Source organism: Lethenteron reissneri, chromosome 55, assembly GCF_015708825.2.
Source record: "Lethenteron reissneri isolate LAM-NWPU_2019-01 chromosome 55, ASM1570882v1, whole genome shotgun sequence".
In the NCBI taxonomy this organism is placed as follows: domain Eukaryota; kingdom Metazoa; phylum Chordata; class Hyperoartia; order Petromyzontiformes; family Petromyzontidae; genus Lethenteron; species Lethenteron reissneri.
This window is the reverse complement of record NC_083833.1, coordinates 9960340-9972725: the sequence shown is the minus strand read 5'-3', so window position 1 is coordinate 9972725 and position 12386 is coordinate 9960340. Positions and strand designations below refer to the sequence as shown.

The window sequence follows — 12386 nt, the reverse complement described above, 5'->3', positions numbered from 1 at the left end:
CCACGACGGTTATTTTTGTGAAGCCCCCGCGCATCCCGTGTGACCCCCCCTCCCATCACCCCACCGCGGGCGTGGCCACCCCTGCATCATCGACGCGTCCTCGGCACACGTGTCTGTCTACTGTGAGGACTGAGACGCCTGCCACGTGGGCCCAAACCAGCGTCCAAGTCACGTGTGGGTGGAATTGCTCTTCTCACGACCCTCGCCGTGGCCGGTGTGAATGTGCCCCTCTTGTACGCATTAACTCATAATGTACATCTTTATCAATCCACCGCTGGATGTTTGTTTGACCATACTGCATCACGCTGGTCAGTGCGGGTTGGTGAAGCGAGAGTAGTGGGGGGAAGGGGTTAAGGCTGACGTTGGCTGTGACCGGGAACTGCGACGCGTCATTGCCGTTGAACCAGAGAGACGTACTGCTCAAGAGAGCACGGGGTGGGTCTCATCTCCCTGGGCAGTCCTGAGCTCGTGGGGAAATTCCACATTCCCCTGGCAGGGGCCAATCTCCATAGGATAACAACTGCATTGAATTCCCACGGAACGGTAACTCTCTTTTTTTATGAACCTGCAAGAATGGTGGGGATGAAGTCAACCCCGAACCACGATTCAAACTCGAGTGGAGGGCTCTTGCGTGGCGCCACCCGCCCGATTGATGAACGTGGCTGCCTCCTCCCGTGTCTCCGGGTGACTCCGGTCCACCTGGTCAGAGCCACGCGCCAGGGAGTCGTGCCACCCAGGGAGAGGCTCGTTCCTTGCCTATAGCCGGCGGAATCTGGCTCCTTCGTCCCGATGGGTGGACATTGAGCGATCGCAATCCAAGTTGTCGTTGCGACGTTGAATGGAATGGCTAGCGGTGTGAGCTGCTCCGCTCAATGAGCACGCGGGCATCCGAGCACTGCACGGCTAAGTCTGGGCCCTGCGCATGGGGAAGGATCATCAAAGAGGAGGAGGCCTTCATCCAGCAGTGGATTGACTGCCACGTGGTGCAGATGGTAGTGCACATGTCTAGCGATCAGAAGGTTGTGAGTTCATATCCTGCTCAGGACTCAGCTGCAGTCCATCATCATCATCATCATCATTTCTCTGGAGTGGATAAAATGACTGCTGCTATGTGAGAGAGATGTCAGGAGGAGATTGGATCCCACCATGGAAATGTGGAATGTCCCTGCCATTGCTACCTGCGGAGGTGACTGTCGCTCCATTGTCAATCGAGATAATCGCAGCGGACCCAGAGCTGGCTCGGATTAGGCCATACAGCAGTGGAGCAACGGGATGGCCTCTACACCCCCATGTATAAAGAAGTAGACAACAAAAACAAAGATCCCCCGTGTAGCCTTAACAGACTGTTGGGGCAAGTGCTGTTAGCGAGCACCTATGAAGGCCGACACAAGACACGAGGGGGGGGGGTCAGCACCACCCCCGGCTGCCCTTGTATCTCCAGTGGCGGTGTTTACACACAGCACCAGGTACTTATTTGAGGCTGAGTCGACCTAGGGGAGGCTCATGACCGGTTTATAAAATCGTCTTTGCTGTTGGCCCTGAGCGGGAATCGAACTCGGGTCGCCGGGTTCGTACCGCAGCATCGCGCTTACCGTTGCACTACCGCTCCCCACACAGTTGTAGACGCAAACACGCAAACACGCACAGACGCACACGCATAGACGCACACACGCACACACACACAGACGCACACACACACACAGACACACACACACGCACACAAAGATAAAAAGATCCCCCGTATAGCCTGAACAGACTGTAGGGGCAAGTGCTGTTAGCGAGCACCTATGAAGGCCGGAACGGTACACGAGGGGGTGGGTGGCCAGCACCACGCCCGACCGCCTTTGTCTCCCTAGTGGCGATGTTTACACACCACACCAGGTACTCATTAAGGCTGAGTCGACCTAGGGGAGACCCAGGACCGGTTCAGATAATCGTCACTGGTGTTAGCCGTGAGCGGGAATCGAACCCGGGTCGCCAGGTTCATAGCGCAGCGCGCTAACCGCTACACTACCACTCCCCACACGCACACACACACAGACGCACAGACGCACACACACGCACACACACGCACACACACACAGCCACGCTTGATATAGTGAACGCTCACCACGGGTACGCCGAGAGAGAGAGAGGGCGAGTGTGTGCGAGCTTTCGTCGCCAGTCGTCTGCCTCCGAGACACGGGAGACTTTGACAGCACACCGGTGTGCTGTACAGCAACAAACAATACACACAATAGAAAAGGTAAACAAATAACTAAAATATATATATACAAATACAACTAAACTATATATATTTTTGTTATCTTACCCGGGAAAGCCCAGTGAGTTATTAGCTTCTTTTCGAGAAGCGACCTGGCTTTCATACACACGACAGCTTAATGACCATGCCACCTGTGGCACCCACAACTTCCATCGTTCTAATTTATTCACGTCCCCTGGCCAAATAACGGTGAATTAAGTGAAACACCACTTGAATCGAGTCTTATCGAATTATTCACTCTCAATAGCCGTATAAATGCATACATCGGCACGGCGAAAGTGCTGCTACCACAGGTGGAGCCGTTCTCTGCTCTTTCCCCATGGGCTGCGGTACATCGAGTGTGCAGGCGGTGCACCTGCGCCAGGGAACCCCACGGGCGCCAGGTTACCGAGAGGGTAAGGCCTCGGACCGGTGGGGGTCCCTCATTCCTCGCACCGGGGCCCACGCCAAACGCACGGCTTTCTGAGGCTCTTCGCTCTCAATGAAGCGGTGGTTTCTGGGGGTTTGTGGTCCGTAATGAATTCCTGCAGTGGGCAGACGCCTCTGTCCCCTGTGGGAGCGTGGCTGGAAGATGACGCCACGTGGCTACTTCTGGACTCGTACTCAAATCTAGAATTAATACTTCTGGACTCGCGTCAGGTCGCCTCTCCAAACCGCACGCCGAGGCCACCCACGGAGATCGTTCTGCCACGTGGAAGGCGTCCGGCGTGTGTTTGCAGTGCCAGTCCTCTCTGCTAGGTGAGGCCAAGCGAAGTGAAACATCTCGCGTCTGTCCTCTCGTGCTTTTTGCGTAGTCGCTTGTGACCGGGCAGAGACCATCAACTAGTCGCCACGCTTAACAACCCGGTATTGAACCCGGAATTAAACGCGGGTGGCTGAAACCCGAATTCAAACCCACGGTCTCCACCGTGCCGGGCTCAGTGCTCTGACATAGCCACTCTCAGCCGGATGCGCTTCGCTGCATCTGGTAGAGCGGTCAACGTGTGATGTGAGGTTGATGTAAACAAGCCCAAGGCTTTGCTTGGCCACAGGGAGTGGACCCTGAGTCAATGTCTCCAGGTGCGGTGGTTGTAGTCGCCGCTGTCATGGGGCGATGCTCCCCAGTGGCTGGTGGTAGTTGGTGTGTGGTGAAGGTCCCCAGTGGCTGGTGGTAGTTGGTGTGTGGTGATGCTCCCCAGTGGCTGGTTGTAGTTGGTGTGTGGTGATGCTCCCCAGTGGCTGGTGGTAGTTGGTGTGTGGTGATGCTCCCCAGTGGCTGGTTGTAGTTGGTGTGTGGTGATGCTCCCCAGTGGCTGGTTGTAGTTGGTGTGTGGTGATGCTCCCCAGTGGCTGGTGGTAGTCGGTGTGTGGTGATGCACCCCAGTGGCTGGTTGGAGTTGGTGTGTGGTGAAGCTCCCCAGTGGCTGGTTGTAGTTGGTGTGTGGTGATGCTCCCCAGTGGCTGGTTGTAGTTGGTGTGTGGTGATGCTCCCCAGTGGCTGGTTGTAGTTGGTGTGTGGTGATGCACCCCAGTGGCTGGTGGTAGTTGGTGTGTGGTGATGCACCCCAGTGGCTGGTTGTAGTTGGTGTGTGGTGATGCAACCCCAGTGGCTGGTTGTAGTTGGTGTGTGGTGATGCTCCCCAGTGGCTGGTGGTAGTTGGTGTGTGGTGATGCTCCCCAGTGGCTGGTTGTAGTTGGTGTGTGGTGATGCACCCCAGTGGCTGGTTGTAGTTGGTGTGTGGTGATGGTACCCAGTGGCTGGTTGTAGTTGGTGTGTGGTGATGCTCCCCAGTGGCTGGTTGTAGTTGGTGTGTGGCGATGGGCCCCAGTGGCTGGTGGTAGTTGGTGTGTGGTGATGCTCCCCAGTGGCTGGTTGTAGTTGGTGTGTGGCGATGCTCCCCAGTGGCTGGTTGTAGTTGGTGTGTGGTGATGCACCCCAGTGACTGGTTGTAGTTGGTGTGTGGTGATGCACCCCAGTGGCTGGTTGTAGTTGGTGTGTGGTGATGCTCCCCAGTGGCTGGTTGTAGTTGGTGTGTGGTGATGCTCCCCAGTGGCTGGTTGTAGTTGGTGTGTGGCGATGCACCCCAGTGGCTGGTTGTAGTTGGTGTGTGGTGATGCAACCCCAGTGGCTGGTTGTAGTTGGTGTGTGGTGATGCACCCCAGTGACTGGTGGTAGTTGGTGTGTGGTGATGCACCCCAGTGGCTGGTTGTAGTTGGTGTGTGGTGATGCACCCCAGTGACTGGTGGTAGTTGGTGTGTGGTGATGCTCCCCAGTGGCTGGTTGTAGTTGGTGTGTGGTGATGCTCCCCAGTGGCTGGTGGTAGTTGGTGTGTGGTGATGCTCCCCAGTGGCTGGTTGTAGTTGGTGTGTGGTGATGCTCCCCAGTGGCTGGTTGTAGTTGGTGTGTGGTGATGCTCCCCAGTGGCTGGTGGTAGTCGGTGTGTGGTGATGCACCCCAGTGGCTGGTTGTAGTTGGTGTGTGGTGATGCTCCCCAGTGGCTGGTTGTAGTTGGTGTGTGGTGATGCTCCCCAGTGGCTGGTTGTAGTTGATGTGTGGTGATGCTCCCCAGTGGCTGGTTGTAGTTGGTGTGTGGTGATGCTCCCCAGTGACTGGTTGTAGTTGGTGTGTGGTGATGGTCCCCAGTGGCTGGTTGTAGTTGGTGTGTGGTGATGCTCCCCAGTGGCTGGTTGTAGTTGGTGTGTGGTGATGGTCCCCAGTGGCTGGTTGTAGTTGGTGTGTTGTGATGGTCCCCAGTGGCTGGTTGTAGTTGGTGTGTGGTGAAGCTCCCCAGTGGCTGGTGGTAGTTGGTGTGTGGTGATGCTCCCCAGTGGGTGGTTGTAGTTGGTGTGTGGTGATGCACCCCAGAGGCTGGTTGTAGTTGGTGTGTGGTGATGCTCCCCAGTGGGTGGTTGTAGTTGGTGTGTGGTGATGCACCCCAGAGGCTGGTTGTAGTTGGTGTGTGGTGATGCTCCCCAGTGGCTGGTTGTAGTTGGTGTGTGGTGATGCACCCCAGTAGCTGTTGTAGTTGGTGTGTGGTGATGCTCCCCAGTGGCTGGTTGTAGTTGGTGTGTGGTGATGCTCCCCAGTGGCTGGTTGTAGTTGGTGTGTGGTGATGGGCCCCAGTGGCTGGTTGTAGTTGGCAGAGGTGGGACAAAGTCATTGTTATGCAAGTCCAAGTCGAGTCTCAAGTCATCAAATTCATGACTCGAGTCTGACTCGAGTCCAAGTCACATGACTCGAGTCCACACCTCAGAGGTGGGACAAAGTCATTGTTATGCAAGTCCAAGTCGAGTCTCAAGTCATCAAATTCATGACTCGAGTCTGACTCGAGTCCAAGTCACATGACTCGAGTCCACACCTCTGGTAGTTGGTGTGTGGTGATGCTCCCCAGTGATCCAGTCCAGAGCCGCGGCTGTCTCTGGCTGCGTCCACAGCGATGTACAGTGAGGAGCAGCGTGCTTCATTGCTCTGCAGCAGCGGCAGCCCTCCAGAGAGCCTTCAACAATACATTCCTGTGCGTATGTGCTAATGTGTGTATAAATATCGCTCGCTTTTTTAATTTTGACTTATGTCTGCAGGTTTTTTCTTCGCAGTAGTCTCCCCCCCCCCCACTCCCTCTCACTCTCTCTCTCTCTTCCTTCTCTGGACCACGTTAGACCATCTAGGGGCAGTTGTTTAATGAACGGGGCGATTGAAGAAGTTTCAGAGCAAGTGTTTCTAAGCCACGCGTGTCTGATGTTTGTTTAAATCATGAAGGAAGTGGAACCCTTAAGAGGTGCCTTGGGAATGAGTGTTGGCGCCGTGGGCAGCTCAACTACGCAACGAAACCGGCGGTGACCCGAGTTCGATTCCAGGCCACGGCTGACATTGGTGGAGATTGAAATCTGAATTGGTCCTGGACCCCTATTCCGTAACGCGCACTGACCTGCACGGGGAAGTATGGTCAAACTACTGCCACGGCCGACACGGCACGGGAACAAAGCATTCGTCTGGCAGTGGATTGACAAAGGGCTGAAGTTATATTTTACTGGTAGGAACCACCTGGTTCCACCAGCACACAGAGGATTGTTGTGTCCGTCCGTCGTGCATCCAAAAATGGGAGGGGTGGGGCTGGGTGGAGAGGGGAGGGTGGAGAGGGGAGGGTGGGGAGGGGCTGGGTGGGGAGGGTGGGGCTGGGTGGGGGGTGGGATAGGTGGGGCTGGGTGGGGAGAGAATGGTGGGGAGGGGCTGGGTGGGAAGGGGCTGGGTGGGGAGGGTGTGGCTGGGTGGGGGGTGGGAGGGATGGGGCTGGGTGGGGAGGGGCTGGTCACCCCGTGGTGCCCTTATAAAACTCAACGTTTAACCTACTCACGCCGGCTTGTGTCCGCCCTCACAGTCGGCCATATTTGCGGAATACACCACGCCGCCGTTGACCCTGGCCATTGACGAGCAACCCAACGTTCCTACCAGCTCCCTCCGCAGGACAATGTGTTTTTTGGGCTAAAAACGTCGCTGTGGGTTGCATTCGCTGCCCAGCGAGACAGACTGCAGTGGGATAACTAATCTGTGTTACTGTATTCCATCAGAGCACACACTCAAATTGAAGATGCCATATTGATAATACTGTAATATAATAATATGGTCTAACATATATATAGATCCTAATTTAAAACATGCTGTAGAGTTTGTAACTACAGACACGTGAGAAAGCAGCCAGAACCGGCAAGACCAATTTCCCAAGCTCTGCAGTTCTTTATTGGGATGTTTGGGAAACCCTTTTAGTGCGCGTTTATACGTGTGAGTGCAAACCGGAGCACGAGGGTGATAGCACTCAATCCCCGTACAGATTGAATACAGCTGGAAATGAACCCACGTGTTGCTGTACTGACATCATACCGTGGCCCATCGAGCCAGGAGGTGGGAGCGTCAGTGCACTTGGGCAGGACGCGTGGCCACGAGAAGGAGTGGTGGCTGCTGGACGAGCTTGGTGTGGGAATGTCACCCAAAGGAGGGGACATGCCCCAGAACGCGGCCATGGACCACGTGGCAGTGAGAACCGGCCGTGTGTGCAAGCGAGACATTTCCATTTCAAGGGATTACCGAGGTGATATAAAAAAAATTGCAAGTTGGATTGTGGCGTCGCAGGACAATGAGGGATGGCGATGCCGTTCAGAGGCCTTCATCCAACGGTGGCCTAGAGCGTGGCTAATGGCGTGGTGGTGGTGGCGGTATTGTTTGTCAAGACGCGTCTCCCGGCTCAAACGAGACTCAATAGGCAACCCGAGTCAGTGGACAAGACTCCACATTCCCGTGGCCTTGTATATGCAGAGGACATCCACTGTTGGCCTCCCACAAAGTGGTACCTATTTATCGACCCCGGAAGGAATGATGGGTATGGTTGGTCTCCCCCCCCTCCACCACCCCACTGGGATCTATCTGAACGTGAGTGACATCGTCCTTAATGTTGTGTCGGGCGACCAGATCGTTTAGCTGTCAGCCGCGGGCGGACAGAGGTGACGTGAAGGGTTGGCGCGAGTGTCCCGGGACCAACAATAACAACCGCCATTCACCACTAAGTGGCGGTGACGTCACCACGACGCTTGTGCCAGGCCATGTGCACCTTGAGGCCACGTGAAGTGTTGAACGCCCGCTGGCGGGAGGTCACGGGACAGACCCAGGTGCCACGGGTCGACTGACTGAGATGACCGAGATGACTGGCTGATGCACCACCTGTGTGCCTTCTACTGTGCCAACTTGCTGTGCTTTAGCCACCCGGCGTTCTGCTCGTTGTTGTGAGCGTCGCTCCTCCGTCCTCCGTTGTTGTTGGAGGGCCACTGCCTCCAACTGCCCAGTAGCGTCCTTCACAAGCCTCCTCCACAGAGGCCGATCTTGACACCGCTGGTACGAGTCATCAGCAAGTTCACTCAGCTCCACATCCTCCTATACCAAGTCACTCCATCCTTCTCTAGCCCGTGCCCCGCCCGTTAAGCCCCCTCGATCTGGCCAAACAAAAGCTGTTTTGGCATGCGGTGATTTGGCATGCGGGCTACATGGCCCAGCCAACGCAACCTTGCCTGCCGGAGGTGCTCACCGATGGGACTTTGTCCAGATCTTTCGAGGAATTGTGAGCTCCTCACACAATCCAGCCTGGTTAAACCCAGGATTGATCGTAGGCAGGCCAGCCTAAATGTTTATAACCGGCGAAGATGTTCCATTAGGGGGTCAACGTTTCGCAAACGTAGAGAAGGGAGGGAATGACTGTGGCCGAGAAGACCTGATGCTTCATGCGGAGCGACAGACCAGGTAGCTTCCGCACAGCGTTACGGAACCGATGGAAAGATAATGCCGTTCGACTGATTCGAAGTGAGACCTCTGCTGTTAAACCGGAGCCGGTCATAAGCACACTGCCCAGGTATGGGAAACTTTTCACTCTCTCCACAACTGCCCCATCACTGATTGGGAGTTGTGGGGGTGGAGTGCCCGATGGTACAAAATACCCAGGCAGGTGCTTCGTTATGGTGGGGCTGATGGTAAGGCCCCACCTCTTAGTGGCACACTCCAGTTTCAGCAGCAGCGCCTCCAACTCATCCTCTGAGTGAGCTGCAATTACCAGGTCGTCGGCATACAGTACATAACGCGGTTGACCAATAGGGAGCAATCCCTTGACCGCTCCCGGGCATCGATCAGCCTCCCATTGTATTTGTACCAGATGGAAATTCCTCCGGTGCAGCTATTGAAGGCTTCACGAACTACGTGGTCGAAATAGATGTTAAATAATGTTGGAGCCAGAGGACATCCCTGTCGCACCCCAAGGTGTACAGGGAATGGCTCAAACTCCCGGCCACGTAGTTTTACCCGGGCCTGGTCACCATCATGAAGGTCCTTAATGATCGTGAGCAGATGGTTAGGGACTCTGAAAGCACGAAGATCAACCCATAGACCAGGCCTACTGATGGTATCATAGGCCTTGACCAGGTCAATAAAGCAGAGATGTAGGTCTTGTTGGAATTCCCTACACCTCTGATGTAGCAGACGGACAGAGAATATGGCATCTGTGCAGGACCGCCCCTTCCTGAAACCGCATTGGGGCTCCGCAAGCCTCTCCTCAGCGTGCCTGGCAAGACGATATTGAAAAATCCTTGCCAGGACCTTTCCCGGCACACTGAGGAGTGATATGCCCCTGTAGTTGTTACAGTCTGTGCGGTCCACCTTCTTAAAGAGGGGGGCCACCAGGGCATCCTTCCAATCCTGCGGAACCCGTCCAGTGGTCCCGACTGTTGTTATGATGTCAGGTAGGGCAGTCTGCGCACAAACGCCACCCTCCCTCAGCATTTCGTCACCAGCAGCAGCAGCAGCACACCACACTGACGGAATGGTCGCACTGCCAACGAGTTCCCACAATCCCGCGTCCGATCTGCACGACGGCAGACGTCGGCGCAGGGCCGCCGTGCCCGGGGGCTGCCGCACAGCCCAGGGCACGGGATACCCTGGCTGACAGAGGACCCCCCCCGGGGAGATGGAGCGGCGTTCAGCGGGCGAGGGGGGAGCTCGGCGTGCGCGCGATCCGCTCCAGCGAACTGAACGCCACGCGCTTGTGTGCACCACGTGGCCAGTGGGGGGGGGGGGGGGGGGGGGGGAGTGGCACGTGCCCCCCCTCCCCCAATGATCCGATCGAAATCCCTAATTTGCAGGGTAGCGTGCAGGGTTGAGTTCAGGGTGGAGTTCAGGGTAGAGTGCAGGGTAGAGTGCAGGATAAAGTGTAGGGTGGAGTGCAGGGTGGAGTGTAGGGTGGAGTGCAGGGTGGAGTGCATGGTGGCGTGCATGGTGGAGTGTAGGGTAGAGTGTAGGGTAGAGTGCATGGTGGAGTGTAGGTGGGTGGAGTGCAGTGTGGAGTGCATGGTGGAGTGCATGGTGGAGTGTATGGTGGAGTGCAGGGTGGAGTGTAGGGTGGAGTGCATGGTGGAGTGCATGGTGGAGTTCAGGGTAGAGTGCATGGTGGAGTGCAGGGTAAAGTGTAGGGTGGAGTGCATGGTGGAGTGCAGGGTAAAGTGTAGGGTGGAGTGCAGGGTGGAGTGCATGGTGGAGTGTAGGGTGGAGTGCAGGATAGAGTGCAGGGTGGAGTGTATGGTGGAGTGCAGGGTGGAGTGCAGGGTGGAGTGTAGGGTGGAGTGCATGGTGGAGCTCAGGGTGGAGTTCAGGGTGGAGTGCAGGGTAGAGTGCATGGTGGCGTGCATGGTGGAGTGCAGGGTGGAGTGCAGGGTGGAGTGCAGGGTGGAGTGCAGGATAGAGTGCAGGGTGGAGTGCAGGTTGGAGTGTAGGGTGGAGTGCATGGTGGAGTGCAGGGTGGAGTGCAGGGTAGAGTGCATGGTGGAGTGCAGGGTAAAGTGTAGGGTGGAGTGCAGGGTGGAGTGCATGGTGGAGTGTAGGGTGGAGTGCATGGTGGAGTGTAGGGTGGAGTGCAGGGTGGAGTGCAGGGTGGAGTGCACGGTGGAGTGCAGGGTGGAGTGCATGGTGGAGTGCAGGGTGGAGAGCATGGTAGAGTGTAGGGTGGAGTGCAGGGTGGAGTGCAGGGTGGAGTGCAGTGTAGAGTGCATGGTGGAGTGCAGGGTGGAATGCAGGGTCGAGTGCAGGGTGGAGTGCAGGATCACGATGCACGGATCATCCGATGACAATATCGTTCATAGGAGCGGTGAGTTTTGCGTTGCACGTACAAAACAATGTCTAAAGTCCAATCTGGCTAAATAAATCATGTAAACACAGTTTTTATGCCAAGCATAACAAAACACTTCATAAACACACCCTATGTTATTGTTATTATCATCATCAGCAGCAGCCCTCTGGCGAGTTGGAGAGTTTTCCATCGTTTTTTACGGGGCAGGCGAATCTTGGGGGGGGGGGGGGTGGGGTGAGAACACGAGACCCAGGCCGCCTGGAGCCCCCCACCGGAGCTGGAACCCGCGTCACGTGGGGCCCCCCACCGTAGCCGCCGGAGTTCGCGTCACGTGGGGCTACGTCCTTTGTCGTGAACCTTGACGCTTGAGCGTGCGGTGCAAATCCGACGTCGAGTAAGTGCGTTTCCTACAGCAGAGTGTCACGTCAGATCACTCTCGATTCGTGTCAAGTCGGAGCATCGCCCTGGTCAAAGAATGAAAGCGGTTATGCTCATGTTTTACGGTGGGCCAGAGCCAGTGGTGGACATTCCACATTCCCATGGCGGGTGCACCGTACTTTCTACACGACCACCGGCCGGAAGACTTTCTCGCGGAGTCGGTACCCACTGCATGGAAACGCAGGGTCGGGAACAGAGCTCGTGTCTCTGAGTATGAGGCGCGTGTCTGTGTGTGTGTCTCTGTGTGTGTGACTCTGAGTGGTGTGTGTGTCTCTGTGTGTGAGTGTCTCTGTGTGTGTGTGTCTCTGTGTGTGAGTGTCTGTGTGTGTGTGTCTCTGTGGTGTGTGTCTCTGTGTGTGAGTGTCTCTGTGTGTGAGTGTCTCTGTGTGTGAGTGTCTCTGAGTGTGAGTGTCTCGGAGTGTGAGTATCTCTGAGTGTCTCTGTGTGTGAGTGTCTCTGTGTGTGAGAGTCTCTGTGTGTGAGTGTATCTGTGTGTGAGTGTCTGTGTGTGTGTCTCTGTGTGTGTGTGTCTCTGTGTGTGTCTCTGTGTGTGTGTGACTCTGAGTGTGTGTGTGTCTCTGTGTGTGAGTGTCTCTGTGTGTGTGTGTCTCTGTGTGTGTGTGTCTCTGTGTGTGTGTCTCTGTGTGTGTGTCTCTGTGTGTGAGGTCTCTGTGTGTGAGAGTCTGTGTGTGAGTGTATCTGTGTGTGAGTGTCTGTGTGTGAGTGTCTCTGTGTGTGTGTGTCTCTGTGTGTGTCTCTCTGTGTGTGAGTGTCTCTGTGTGTGTCTGGTGTGAGTGTCTGTGTGTGAGTGTCTCGTGTGTGTGTCTCTGTGTGTGTGTCTCTGTGTGTGAGTGTCTCTGTGTGTGTGTGTCTCTGTGTGTGAGTGTCTCTGTGTGTGTCTCTGTGTGTGAGTGTCTCTGTGAGTGACTCTGTGAGTGAGTGTCTCTGTGTGTGAGTGTCTCTGTGTGTGAGTGTCTCTGTGTGTGAGTGTCTCTGTGTGTGAGTGTCTCTGTGTGTGAGTGTCTCTGTGTGAGTGTCTGTGTGTGAGTGTCTCT

At 55.7% G+C, this 12386-nt stretch overlaps 1 protein-coding gene across 1 annotated transcript in view; it reads left to right on the top strand.

The window, feature by feature from the left end:
- The first annotated feature begins 7217 nt into the window (after window positions 1-7217).
- Window positions 7218-12386, top strand: part of LOC133356669 (calcium/calmodulin-dependent protein kinase type 1-like) — a 23887-nt gene continuing 18718 nt past the window's right edge. Inside the window, exons 1-2 of the mRNA XM_061574308.1 lie at window positions 7218-7271; window positions 9651-9697. Of these exons, the coding sequence (XP_061430292.1) occupies window positions 7218-7271; window positions 9651-9697 (101 nt within the window). The remainder of the gene's footprint in view (window positions 7272-9650; window positions 9698-12386) is intronic.